The 15721-nt window shown below is 33.3% G+C and overlaps 1 protein-coding gene across 2 annotated transcripts in view; it reads right to left on the bottom strand.

Moving 5' to 3' along the window:
* LOC123712079 (vesicular glutamate transporter 1) overlaps positions 1–9690 on the bottom strand; it is a 34352-nt gene extending 24662 nt beyond the window's left edge. Inside the window, exon 1 of one of the 2 annotated variants that reach the window (XM_045665021.1) lies at positions 9528–9690. In XM_045665021.1, coding sequence (XP_045520977.1) covers positions 9528–9580 — 53 coding nt within the window. In that variant the 5' untranslated portion in view covers positions 9581–9690. Of the gene's footprint in view, positions 1–7550; positions 7966–9527 lie in introns of those variants that run through there. The other variant, XM_045665020.1, reaches the window with a different exon arrangement.
* Positions 9691–15721: the final 6031 nt, after the last annotated feature.

The raw sequence follows: 15721 nt of genomic DNA, 5'->3' as shown, positions 1-15721 counted from the left end.
TATTCAAACTTCCCATTGAGAAATTAGCCTAAAATTAAGCCTTGTTTCACAAGACAAACTAATCTTGCGCACTTTCAAGTATATTCTTTAAATTTGTTAAACGTGGGTTAAATTCGGTGGCGGTTGTTGTATGAATATGACCAGATATGTTAAATGAAACACTTTGTTTGAAGCTGTGTAACAACTGGGTTTAACTGCTTAAAACATGAGCTTATAACTATCTCAAAACTCTTCCTTTCTTGGCGAATCCTTTAAGGTCAAGGAATTCACTTTTCGTAGCTATTAGTTTAGCTCCTTCTCTATCTTTTTTTAAATTACCACCACCATTAATAATTTGTGTGATGTGAAACTAATCTAAAATTATTGTGACTTTTTCTATCTCCTGATCACTGCTAACATATGTTTTAATTGCTTTGTTTTGTTCCATTACTTTTGTCTAAACAACTGTCTTATGTATTTTTGCACTCACAGTGTTTGCTTGGAAGAGATCGCTCGAAAGCGTTAGGGCCACTAGATGCCCTAGTTCTTTAATTCCCTCACTACTACTTCATTTAATTATCTCAATTGTATTATATTTCTGTAAGCAACGAAGTGTTAATGAATAAAAATAAAACACATATTTTCTAACTCTATATCCAACCGAATAAATGTGATATTATCAATAGAAAACCGCGGATTCACGGTGTGATAACACTGACCCACTTGTTCTATAATGCGAAACGTAACGCGAAACTGAGTCTGATACTGTCAATGCTTGATGACAAAAACTCGGCCTTACGAGTTGATGGATTTCAAATGTCGAAAAAGGTTCACCAGAATCTTTAAGGGATCGTAACGAAACATAAACGATAAAGCATTGTACTGTGATTGGTTAATCTGAAAGACGTGCGTTTCTTATGGGGGAGCAATTGACTATCGGTTAACTTATAACAAAGGTCAAAATCACCCATGGTGATCTGCCAATTGCCTGCCATACATATATGTAATTCGACTAGATGTTCACCAACAATAAAAAGTAGTCGTATAAATTTTTCTAACTACAGAGTTACGTTCAAACAATATATAAAAATAATAATTAGATTATATCCTTTTTTTATTATTTTCATTTCGTAGTTGGTGATTAACCTTTTGATGCTGACACAAGTCTTTAATTAGGACATGGGGTTAAGAAATGCCGGTTTTGTCGCGATGTATATCGTTACCGAAGGACCAGTTGATGATTGCATAATAGAATGAAAAATTCATTGCAATGCGAACAAACGACCATTTGTTTTCAGTGCTGGGATCGCACGTTTTAGCCACTGTTGGCCCTCTCTTAGCAGAATTAATAAAAAATAATAATGTATAGCAATGTATATTTTATAATACAACAATTAAGCGAGCATTAGTGCATTAGACCGACGTGGGAACGTCCGGTTTTGAAATATAGCTTCCTCAATCTTATCGTGGTCAACTAAGCAAAACGAATTTAGTAGCGAAACACAATTAAAATAGTTTCGGAAGGGACGAAAGGGGAAATCTTTCTGTATTACAAAGAATTTGAAACAATTTTCAGAATCGATTCTTTCTTTTTGTATAACAATTCAATATAACGCGGACGCTGCCATTTAAAAAGCGACCTTCAGTCATTACAACTAGGTTAAATTATCTCGTCAGCTTTACTATAAACGCGTGTTTTCGTTAATTCTAAACTGGACAGACGACACTGAGATGCGGCCTGTTGGAGCATGCCTGTCCAGAAAATGCCTGTTTACCCATTTGGTTGGTATTATATGATACTCCTGATAGACATGTAGAGATCTCCCTTTTGTTTAAATCACCTATATTGAAAATTGGGACCAGTTCATCAAATTTTGTTACTTTAATGATAAAGGAATATGAAAAGATAATCTATTGTCTGCCGTGTTTAACACCACGGCAAGGATGACGTTGTAATCGTTAGTAATTAGTAGAAACTCACGGCATTTAGAAGAAATTTAAATCATGATTACCACCAATCTCGCTGTCGAGTGGCTAATTACGTAAATAACATTTACAACATTATAGCATATTAGCAGATATAAAGAGAATATTAATGTAAACAATTAATATATAACAATGAGTTATTCATGAGTTTAATTACGTATACATTAACTTTCGCATCACTGGCGTAGATTACTTCAAGATCACTACCATAATTCCTGTACCACCCGTACGAGTTTTTTACCTCAGGTCTTTTGATACATAGCCTACATACTGTTTTATATGTATTAGTACATATATATTACGGCTACAAATTTAGAAGTAGTGACTCGTTTGCCTCGAATGAATACAAAACCGACCACGGAAGTCTCCTTATGAGGTAGGGCGGCATGCATCCGAAGAGTGTTATAGTGGGTATTGATCACCCGGCTCTTTGGCTTTGGGTGCCTGGTGGCCTGGCCCATATGTTTAGGAACAGGGGCAAACGGGCAGGAGGCTCACCTGATGTTAAGTGATACCGACGCCCATGGACACTCAATGTCAGAGGCCGCAAGTGCATCAAGAATAGGTACGCTTGTTTCTTGAAGGACTAATTGGTTCGCAAATACTTGTTGAACTACTTGTTAGAATTTAATATTTATTGTCGTGATAATGTTACCGTAAGGCGAGCCATACACTGAAATTTCTGTTTGTTTTATGATAATCTGGTGTTACACTGTTTATAGTCGCATTCATATGTGTGCACCTAAAAGCTGTGTGACTCACAGCCCCGGCTATGCACCAATGGATTGTCCGTCTATGTGCGCATTTGACACTCGCTCGCTTGAAGGAAAACATCGTGAGGAAACCGGCATGCCTTAAACCCAAAAAGTCGACCTTCCGTGTCAGGCACCGGATGGCAAAGATGATCACCTACTTGCCTATTAGATTGAGTCATGATCATGAAACAGATTCAGAAATCTAAGGTCCAGGGTCCATCTAAAGGGTTGTAACGCCACTGATTTATTTTGTTTTATGCCGCTTGAGATTTGAGTATTTTTTATCTATTGTCTGTTGTTTTATTGACGTCACCGGCTACCTGTAATCTACACCATTACAACCAACTCTCCACAGACACAACAGTCATGTTATGTAAGTACAAGATTGAAATGTTGTATTCACCGAGAGCATTGACCTGAGCATTTCGTAACATCCAAGAAAAAACATCTTACGTAGCAAAATAATGCTAGATCGTAATATAAATTCAATTTGAAGTATATTATTTAAAGTACTATTATATATATTGAATAGTTTTGGGAAAAAAAGTTTATCACTTACTATGGAACGTAGATTTCATCAGCTCAGTGTTGGTATGAAGTATTCAAATCATTTATTCATTAAGAAATATATTTACTAGCAGTTCCCAAATCAAAGGCGTAGAACGGAAGAGAAGAACTGGCAATAAACTCTCCGTCACTCATTTTGACATCCTAAGTAATACAGTCAAAATCTATTATAACGACATCGAAGGGACTACTAATATTTGGTCGTAACAACCGATAGTCGTAACAGCCCTAATACTTTTACCCTTTACGGGACCTTTGCTTTTGGTCAATATAACCGGTGTGTTGTCCTAAACGAACTCGTCGTAAACGGTTGTGACTGTATATCTATGTATAGTTATACCTAAGTATTTTCCCTTGCCAAAACTATTTACTAAAATATTATTTAAATGACATCTAACATTTAATTTCCTTTATCATCCCGAAAACAGAGCGCACACTCAAGTTTTTTATTATTATTTCATTATGCATTGTTACTTTTAATTTAAAAATATATGTTATTATATGAACAAAAGCCATCAAAAAGGAAACATTTTTACTTCAGTTTGATTAACAAAATTTCCTAGCGCACACTATTGCCAGCCTTCCGAGTTGAGCACAAACCGGAAACAATTAACGCCGGCTAGCGAATCCAGAATTTCCGAGTTACACGCGACACTCGATTTTTCGTTTATCGGCATCTCAACTCTAGGGTTAAGATTCTCCAAAGAGACTTTTTTCAATATAATAAGAGGCAAACCGGCAGGATTTATCAGAAGGCTCGAAAGTTGCCGGCTAAAGCATTATTTAATCGCTTGTTAATGGTAAGGCCGCCCGTTGTCTAATAACGTTCTATATATATAACAATCAATAAATAAATAGTTGATTTTCAAAGAAATGGTAAATTCAGTTTGATTTATTATAAAAATATCCGTATATAAAAGTAAATCAAAACTAAAATTTTCTACACCTCATGGAATAATCATATAAAAAAAAAACTAATTTCGCTCGCTAATTTGTAGCTTGATCGAAAAGTGTACTATAATTGATCACTGTCCGAAAGAGATTACTTTTGTCGACAGCAAGGAGATTGCTTATATAATATTTATACTAAGAATAATTACAAATGTAAAAACAAAGGAAATCTATATATAACATATTGTATATATTTTCTTTTCAATGTAGATGATCAGCCTGACACAAGTAGATTTCCCCCAAATGCCTTCACTTTATATAGAAAGGAAATTCCATTGCTCAGCCGTGATACTAACAGGGTTGAGAGTCTCACGCTTAAGCCAAAAGGCAACAGTGCTGTACTTACACCCACAAAATATATAAAAAAACCTTGGGTCGGCCTAGGATTCCTGTCTTCATTCAACGTTAATAAATGTGATACTTTTAATCTCACCTTAGACGTATTACGATTTTCGATTTACGATTGATACGGATTCCAACCGGGATTTGAACTATCTACTTCTTAGTTCAGATTTGAGCAGGTTATTCAAAATAAAGAGAGTGAGAGATAGAGGGGAAATATAGAAGGGTGAAAGTGAAATCGATATGGTTCTAGTATTCTGTACCGAAAGAAGAAAGTTTATACATCGCCAGATTTATCCCCTTAAAGAAATGTATAAATTCAGTTTTATTTCTATTCCTTCTTAATTATGTGACAGCCACTCAGCCAGCCAGGCACCCAAGGGACCGATGACAAGTTTGGTTTGAAGAAGACAATAATAAGTAAGCGACTTACGCTGTGATACCTCTGAATATTTATTTCACGATATAAATTTCATGAATATAAAAATAATAATTATCATTTTATATAGAAAACTAATATTTATAAAGGTTTCGTGAACTAATTGCGATACATACAAGAAAATTGTCAATAATGTACAATAAATAATTCAGGAAGTACTTAAAATATTTCTCAGCGAAGGCTACATGTCTAAAAAGGCTTTAGCGAATTGAGTAGCGGTTCAAAGGTGCAAATAACTTGTTTTTTGTTTAGTTGTACATATCTTAATGTTCCTAAAGCATTCAATGATGTGCCAATTTATTCATTTTTGTGATGTAATAAATCTTGGAAGACTCTAAGTATTAAGGTTTGCAGTCCGAGCAAAAAAAAAACTCTATAAAGCGCAAATTCCCTCCCCAATGCCTGGTCCTTCCACTTGACCGTATTCAAGGAAGAGCGGTTCGAATCGTCCACGACCAATCCTTTTCCGAGCGGCTTGATCCTTTGGGGTTGCGTAGAGGTGTGGGTCACTCTGCATCTTCCACCGCATTGGCTATGGATTTAGAGGAGTTGGTCGGATAAATACCTACGCATGTGAAACCAGCTGCCCACTGAGTATTTCCGAACCAATTAGAATTGATTCAAGAAAAGAGCGTACCAATTCTTAAAAAGCCGGCAACGCACTTGGGAGCTTTCTGGTAAGATAAGTGCCCATGGGCGGCGGTTTCACTTAACATCAGATGAGCGAGCAAGGGTAGGATACCCGCTTGCCCCTGTTCTCTTACAAAAAAAAAATATTGTCTGTTTCCTCTACGCCTTTACTGTAATGTCCGTTGGGAAACCATTTTAAATAAATACATAAATTACTTAATACTACGTATATTGGCTAGTTATAAATTATTAAATATACTTTATAAGATTTAATTAATCCAATAAGAATAGGGTTAAATCCGCAACTATGCCATGAGTTATCGTCCAACAGTGGCACTTCGTTTCATCTTGATTGGTCAAAGGTTCACACGAAACGTTCTTGGTTTGACATATCAACCGAAGCAGTCATTGCGATTCAATTAAAATTGATACTCCATATTTATAAATCTATGTGTATTGAGATAAATATCTTCATTTTCTTATAGATTGTCATTGAAATGTAGGAATTTCAACGGACATTGCTGAATGTGAGAATTACAATTTCACAATGAAAAGCTCGGAATAGAATGTTGTTATTGCAAGTTGACGACCTTGGGTCATAGTTCCTCATTTTATCCTACTTTGTACTTGTTTTAAATTAACGAATAATTTTAAATTTCCATTTAGTTTATTACGACCATAGGACACTTCACGAGCGAATCTTTAAACAGATTCGGTATGGTACGGATTAGCAAATGGCTAATATCAGCACCAGCTGATCGAACCATCGCGAGTGGGTTATTGACATTAAATAAGGTCACCGAAGGACAAAGGAATAGATTCCTCTAAAGTGCTACCAATGCCTTAGAAAAGGCTTGACCGATTTTTATGAAATGTTTTGTGTATATTCGGGCTGAGAATAGGTTGTGAACTATTTAAATCCCTAAGTGGTAATATTGTTTTTTTTTAGATTTAGGATATAAACACAAGCCTACCACCAATCCCCTTTTTTTAATAGCGCGTGTACGCAAGTAATCTCTGTGGCAAAACTAAGTTTGCCGCGGCAGACTTCGTTACATAAATATATAAGAGGAAACTTTGGAGTAAAACAAATTCACCAGTATTTATTATATATTAATGTACATATTACCAACATATGAAACTAATTATTTTTTAAAGTAAACTTCTAGTACTAATTAAAATTAATTGCTGCAAAATCGTATTAGCAATGCATTGTTTAATGTGCTGTAAAATCTCTGTTTTGATAATTTTAATTGCTTCTAGTAAACAAGAAATGTAAGGGTTTTAGGTTGGTTAGTCACCACAAGAACAACAGACAGCAGACAATAAGATATACATAGACTTCGTGATTATGGTTATTGAGAAACTTGTCGTGTGACTCGTATGTCAAGAATGTAATGCATACATAAGCTGTCATGAATTTTACACTCGGAAAGTATATTTCGTAAAGTTTAGTAAAGGTAAGCGGAAAAGGTCATTCACAGCTCTGTAGGCGCTTAAAAATATGCAGTTAGTAAATGTAATTAGGAATAAATATCAAAAGTATGATGCACGGATCAATATGTAAAATTATTATTAATATATATTTAGACTATTCTTTATTTATGAATCTGAGAACGGCGATAAGTGGAACGGGATCGAACTCCCATTATAAGTTTTCTTAAATATTATAATCCATGTGAATTATACACGTAAATATAAAAAAAATTATATAGAAAAAAGTTAACATTAAATTGTTATATCTCGGTCAATTTTAACTGTTATCAACAGTTCTCAATTGTGTAATACGCACTCACTATTATGTTCTAAAACTTGTTCCCTTCCTTCCAAAACCCCGCCACATATACACTTAAAATCGATTTCTAAAAACGTAATCCGATACGAAATAATTCTGAACATACCTTTCCGTTGAATTGTAAAACATAGCCGCCTGTCGTTTCATATCATCTGTCACCGTATTGTCTTCATTCATTGTTACACACAATTTATTTACGATTATTTCACAAACACTGGACGGCAAGTCTTTCGTCGCCCGCGCCACTTACCAACTGTCGAATGAATGTGCACTCACGCGATTTCCCCCCTCGGCCGGCTATGTTATAATAACATACCTACTGCAATGGCTTAACCGGTTTGTTGACAAAAAAAATATTCAAATTGTATATGTTACTTTTGGCATTTCTATTTAATACGCGCTATTGTTGGTACAAATTGAGTTCAGTTCAATTGGTTCTATTCTGCTGTCGTGTTTAATAGTGAGATTTGAGAACCTCCTTCTTTGTACACCCTCGACGGCCTACAGAAATACCAGAAAACTTGGGAGGGAGATTAAATACGTCAAATTTTAATTTAATCGTCTTATTGCGGACTTCAAGACATTACTTAAAACAAATTACGTTTTACGTTACCTTTCTGACTATTGTAAAGATATTGAGAATCGCTACTATGCGTTTGATACGCATCCTAATCAACCTAATCACAAATACGTAAAAACACTGCGATTTAATTTTTTTTTGAAAGTCCTACTACAATGCGAACGAATAGGACGAATTTGTAAAATACGCCAAACATTCGCCCACTTAAAGCTATGACGCAATTACTCAATAGAAAATCAATATGATAAGGCGCCACTTAGGTTGTATTAGTAATATATTATAGAATGAAATTGTAAATAATGAGAAAAGATTATAAAAAATCCTTAACATATAGATTCCTTGGTTTACTATCAAAGCAGACATACCATTAAACTCAAACTAACTTTATTCAGATAGGTAACCAAATTTATGCATGTCATCAGGAAAGATGTTAAATTGATTCTCAATTTACATTTACTTCCAGTTTACAAGTCAAGGGTGTAGAGCGGGCAAGAAGAACTTACAAGAAACTCTCTGCCACTCTTTTAAACTGGAAATTAAAATAATAGAACAATATACTAACTAAAAACCAAATACACTACTTCACAATTCTAATTACAAAATCATTCATTCTCTAAGTAATGCAACTATGAATATGAGTTTGTGGAGATTAACAGAAGTTCTTAGATTGTCTTTAGCAATATTTGTTTGCTAATACTAATGTATAGAGAACGAAAAAACACTTAAATTGTTAGAAAACAGGCATATAGCTATCACACAATCTGTTCCAGGCAACCCGCCTAATATTATTATTGTAGAAAAATATAGCATGGGGAGACAAGAACTAGACAAGACTAAGTTAAGAAAATTACAAACAACATAATAAAGTATTTTACATTAAATATGTACATATTCTTATAGTCTGTTTTTTGTAGATTGCATATTATTTTAAAAAATACACAACATATTTTTTTAACTATACTAATGTATCGTCTGTGTATATTGAAATAAGAAATATGCTCTATAGAATAGTGCTTTACTTTAGTTTGTATTCAAATTGGAATATTTTAAAAAGATACATTATATTACAAAAATTTACTTACTAAACTCCATTTTTTGTATATGCAAAGAAATAATAAATCTATATGAAAAGAAAGATTAGTAATTGTGCTATTGTTCCCAGCTGTTTCAAGGCATTTTATTAATTTAGTTTAACTTTAACTTAGGTATTGTTGTTTTTATTAAGTGACTATAAGTTTTGTTATGCAAATTAGATATATTTATTAATGGTTATACTTTCTGGTACATTCTGATCAAGAATCCACTTGAAAATTTTAAGTATTGTAGGTAGTAAATATTCACAAGGAAATGATATTTGAAAAATCCAATACAAGCTGGGAAAGGAAGCCTATCACCATACTGTCAGTTAAATGTAAAAAAAATATAAAAAATAAAGCCCCAGTGATATCTAACTTACCTAAAATAAAAATTACATAAAACTCATTAAATGATGGAGTTACTTACTCATTTTCGGTGAAAATCGGAGTGTAATTGTACTTGTACTGTCGGCTATTCATTACAACACAACACTACTTTGAGATTATTTCTAATACAGAAATATAACTACCATTTTTCTTTTAACAATACACTTATTTAAATTAAAAATATTTTCAACAAGCTGTGTTGGTTTTCATAACAGATATTTGACAGTTGTCAGTCGTCACTAATACAGAATTCTTGTTAGACGCTGTCAGCCTCAGATTAAGTCAACAGACAAATTATCTACATTTTCCCCAGATTAAGAAATTTTCAAACAGATTTTTATTCCCATAACAGTAATTGATGCCAGTAATTATTAATCTTCTTCTTCAATCAAAGATATTGGACATTGAAATTTTTATTTATAACTGAAACTTATACTACATAAAAAATCTATACCTGCTATATTAATGTTTTCTATGTATATCCATTATGCATTTTATGACGTTAAAAATAAAAATGTGTAATCCCCGAAAAAATCGTTATATAAAGTTTAGCCCTGAGAAGTTTAGGACAATCTTGCATTAATTATATCAGCTGGCATGTAATATGTTTAGCTATTACTTCCTAATATAAAGGTTTAACTGTCAATATTAGGATACCACTAGTTTAAAAAATAGATTAACAATATCAAATACTACCACTATTGCACTTAAGGTTAAAAACGTAATATTAGTTAACAATATATAGGTGTTTAACGATGTTAAAATAAAAAAGAAACCGAAGCCCATTAAGACCAAAACGCCATTATGGCATTGTAATCATTGCACTCTTAAATAAAGCGAAAGTAGTAAAGTATGTTTCGTATATATAGATGGGGAAAAGATAATTTTTTTGGGATATTAATCCCCCGGGTGGCATCGGCGTATGGGTGACCTAATTTTTTGTGTGTCAAATATTGGTGTAACGGAAAATAATGAATTCCTCAAAGGTGCCAAACGGCTACAGTATTAGAATATGATAATACGCTTTTCGTGTGTTAGTCAAATTATTCGTGCTCGTCCTTTGTTTGCTTTATCCTCATATAAATTAGGGATTCGAGGGATCTTGATAATATTATTTTGATCGTGGGTAGAAGTGGTAGAAATTACTTCTATTATCTGTAGTTTGTTGAGCATTATACTGTTGTTACTTATAGTTTAAGTTCATTCGGTAGAACTAGAATAATAAAATCATACATAATACAAAGAGATTAATTAAAACTGACATTTTGCGCAAACGCTCGAAAAACTATTTGTTGATAATATCAATGGGGCGGGGCATAAGCTTTGTTTAGAATTTAAATAGTTACATAGTTATGTAAACAGGTCTTTAATATTACCAAGAATGCCGGAAAGACTTGATTTAAACGATTCTATGATTCTTATAAATGTATTAAGCCTTAAACAAAACGCCTGCAAAAATTCTTATAGCAAAACTTTATTTAACATTTGCGTATCGCATTTACGTAACTTGTTGGAAAATTATATTTTATTATAATTATAAATTATAGGAAACCTTTAGCCTAAAATCTGAACAAATTGGATATCTAACATTTCAAGTTGTAAAATTATACTCATAGAATACTAAAAGGCAACTCAGCCGCAATTAAATCTTGTTTTATAAAGCTATAACGTATATTTTGAAAAAATCTACTTTGGGTATGCTCGGAGACAATAGGGAATATATTATGTGTAAAACAAAAAAAATATTTATTATATATTTTTTTCTTATTTAATGTACAAACAAAATCGTGACTTAAGAGTATTGACTCTGTATTTGTTAATCGCTGACGCTATTACAGAATATCCTAGCTGGTCTTCAATTTCGGGTAGTAAGGGAGGCTTCGCGAATAATAATCAATCTTTTGTCGTTACATTATCTGTGTGGTTGTGCGTTCAAAGACCATGGGTTTTTTATTCAATGGGCAAAAGTAGCAAAATTCTGTAGTGGGCTGATCAATTTAAAAAAAAAGCGCCTATCTAGTACCTAATCCATATTGTTAAGCAAAAAATAACTTACTAACCAAAACTAAACTGTAATATTTTAATTACTTTTTTAAATTTATGCTCACCATAATTGTTGTGTATGATAGATATATTGTAACTTATACGATATAAAATGCTTTGTACATATCCTATGTATTGTATAACAAAAAAAAACTATGCGATTAAAAAGAGTGGCGGAGAGCTTATTGCCATTTCTTCTCTTCCGTTGTACGCCCTTGATTTGAGAACTGGCAGTAAATGTAAAATTAGAAGAACACATGAATTGTGTTTCCTATATAATTAAATGGATTGATTTTTGTGATTATGTGATGTGATGTATTTTATTAAATAAATGTCTTGCTTAAATTGCAAAGCTAAACATCGAGTAGAAGCTGGCATGTTTTAGAGCCACAATTCGTCATTTTTAACGCAAATATAACAATGTTCGACATTAGACATAACATCTTGGAATGCACACAAATATAATATAAAGTGGCAGATGACAGTTGACATAACTATTACACCTTTAACAAATGTTTTAATTTTGAGTGCCAGACCCAAAAAGGTATATTATATTAAAATTAGCATAGCATGTAAGAAATTACTAAACTTCAAATTCGAATGCGTCTGGTTTTACTTCTATATATAACCATTCAAATTGCTCAGGGATCAAGTATGGTTGAACGTTTTGATAGTTATTGCGATGCATGACGCATCTGGCAATACACAAAGGAAGGATCAGGTAAGTATCGTAGAACGTTTAGGGTTGTCACATGTTGACTTTTAATATTAACTTGGATGTGACCTGTTATTTCCTTTTTCTATTCTATTCGGGCTGCCGATGGAAGCACTGGGTATATGATAATATATTTATTTGTCACACGATACATTCCATTCAATAACATCACTGAATCTCACAATAGTACTACGGGGACGGTCCAAACTGTTAGCTCACCAGGGACTCGAAACGCTTTGCATTGCGAAAAAGCAAAGTACGATGGTTTTTATAGGGTAATTTTCATTCATGACGTTTCGATAAAAATGCGATTAAGTTTAACTATGACTCCTGTATATAAAAATCCAATACGTTTTTGACTTTCACTATTAAATAAAACTGACGAAGACCTCCATAAAATATTTTACCTAAAACTTATAGGTATCAAGAAAATTCACTTCGAAGATAAGGATTGAATAGCTTTCACTTTACGATTGCTTACTTTTTGATTGAGTCAGTCAATAAAAAAGCCTAAATACCTTGATTAAGTTTATTTTTGATAAATGAACCATAACCTTAATTAAATAGTGCCTTTAACATGACCGAGAATTTTCATACAATAGTTTTCCTGCCTGAGCTACATGACCCTTTTAAATTCTGTATCTTTTAGTATAGATGGTAAATAAATATACTAGATACTATTATTACTACTACTGATATACTACGACTTAAAAATGTACGTAGAAAAGATAAGATGGAGAGCACAAGTTAGTTAGGTAGCAAAAAGTTTTCTGTTAATTTTGATAAAAATAACTTAATTCTTTGATGGTTTCATAATATATTTATTTGTGTTGGCATACGTAAGCTTTAAATAAATAAAGGCAAATTGTGGTACACATTGTAGAAGCTGGAATGACGTCAAGCGAGAAGGAAGACTGCGCTCTGCTTCATCCAAGGGACAAACACCTAAAACTCGTCAATAGGATATTTTATAATTATACATTTGTAGGCAAAATCTCTCTTTGCCTAACATGTCATCGTTTTCGGTCTAAGATTCCTCAGTTTCCTCCTGAATTAATTTAATAAATTCCTATATAGTCCTATACAATGAAATGTATTGCAATATTTAATTCTTAACATTTGCAAAGTAATATACATAACTTTAAATATTAAATAATTTAATTGTTTACTTCAGACTTAAATGATATGTTTTAGGATGATATAAGAAGGAATTTATTCACGAAACACAGTAAGTATATTTTTAAGACATAATGAAAAACTAATATTCAAATTCCAATTAATTTAAATACATTTTCGAAGGCCCCCTTAACAATCAAATTGCCCCATGCATTAGTGGCTGAATTGTATTCATATTTCCAATTGTATTTAGTTAGCTTATCGTGAGTACTCAAAGCCCTGCTAATCCTATTATCTTTATGTTTATCGCTACAGTGAAGTACTGTGGTAATAGTATATATGTGATTGAATTTTCATACTGTACTGTATTTAAATAACGGATGGATTTGTATTTATATATCTCTTATCGTGTCTTAGCAATTTATATAACCCCAGGGAGCGTTCAAGTACTACAACTAATACGACGGGTATGATCTTTAAACATTACGGTGCTTTACAGGGGGAGGGGATTAGGAACTACGCGTTACGTAGCATTGTTTTTAATTATGTAAACGTAGTTAACACAATAAAAAACGAGCGACTTTCCGGTAATTTATACCATATAATTGTGACTTGGTTGCAACGTAATCATTTACTAAGGGGGACATAACGACCTTATTGCGCGTTAGAGGGGGGTGTAAAAAAATCAGTTACGTAATACTTGAACGCTCCCTTACGGGTTTGATATATTAACAACGAATGTTTCAATTTGGTAGGTACACTGTTCAGACTATATATACTTGTGTACTTATAGGTAGTAACAATATAAACATAATAACAGCAAAATTATCTGTATGACATAGCGGTCCCCAACTCCTGAGCTTCTCCGGTAGGAAAAAGAAACAAAAAGAAAAGAAGTAGACCACTCCGGTTAATAGAAAGAGGAATGTAACTCTGTGCAACGCCTTAACGCGTTCACTGAACTATTTTTGACGTTTTTACTTGGGAAGGGTTTTTATTGAGAAAATACTGGTGGAAAAAAGTTTGTATATAAATTCGTAGCCATGATAAGTAGCTACCCTAAATTACTAGCCAAAGATTAAATTATATGTTACAATTAGCAAACATACATAACATAGTTGCCTGGGCGGAATATGTAAACCACCCGGCGAACTACTGCCTAACGGTAAATGAATATCGCGTTTTTGATTAGCTGAACAAAATAAATATGAAATTCATTACTTTATTAACAACAGCACAAAAAATTTCCGTCTGAAAGCACGCCTAAATATGTTAATAATTTTCATTACTGATATTAATCTAGATTTTACGTATTTTTACAAGGTAACGCACTTGCGAGCCTTCTGGCAGGGTGTGTCTATGGTTGGTGGTATCACTTAACATCAGATGAGCTTCTTGCCCGCTTGCCTCCTGTTCAATAAAAATAAATACATACAAATCTAAAATACGCTATTATATTGTAGATTCGAAACCGTTATTTGACTTGAGGAGAGTTTACCGTATCATTTACGAAACCCATGAAAATTTTGTATTTCGTTTACAATTTTCCTATGTTTTCAATACAAGAAAGATACAAATATTAGAAATGATGAAAATCCTTCCAGGAGTTCAGGAAAACCTCGAACTGTATCTTTAGTTCTTGGGAATAAATTAGGACTGTCAGCAGCAGGACAGTCCTGCTGTATGGCGGATGACTCATTATCTCGACACCTGCCAAAGTCAAATATTCACCAGTCCATGCCAAGGTGTTTCTGGTCGTCGGTTAAAGTATGGATGGATTCCCCACCATCTGGTACAAAGGTTCCTGACGCCTAAATGTTCGTGTAATATTTTTTGAACTTGACTCATACCAATGCCTAGGCTTTCCCGTATATGCTGATATGCTCATATACGGGAAATCCTAGGCATTGCTATGCTCTCTTATCTTCCTCTATCATGCGTCGCACAGCACTGATGTTATCTTCAGTAGTCGTTGTTAAAGGATGTCCGTCACGCGGACCATCATTGAGATTGCTACGTCCACGCCTAAACTCGTTAAACCAATTGTAAATAGTGGCACGAGGTGGAGCTTCACTAACAATCGCTAATCGCAGCCTATCTTTGTTGTTGAGTAAGCTCACACCGTAAGTCATAATAAATCATTGACCGAAAATTTTCTCGCATTAGGTTCATTTTCTTGTGTAACAAGAGTTTTAGATTTGCCGCCAATTCACAAAAACAAATGAGAAATGAATGCAATATACTACATTACGTTACTAAAGAGTTCTAAAATTGAATTTCAAAAAAGTTTCAGCAAAGTTTCTAACTGGCCAGTTCTAAACCTTTTCAGTGTTACCCACGTACATACTCTATATAAATCA

The sequence above is a fragment of the Pieris brassicae genome, chromosome 7 (genome assembly GCF_905147105.1).
Source record: "Pieris brassicae chromosome 7, ilPieBrab1.1, whole genome shotgun sequence".
Classification (NCBI taxonomy): Eukaryota; Metazoa; Arthropoda; class Insecta; order Lepidoptera; family Pieridae; genus Pieris; species Pieris brassicae.
This window is presented reverse-complemented; position numbering and strand designations above follow the sequence as displayed.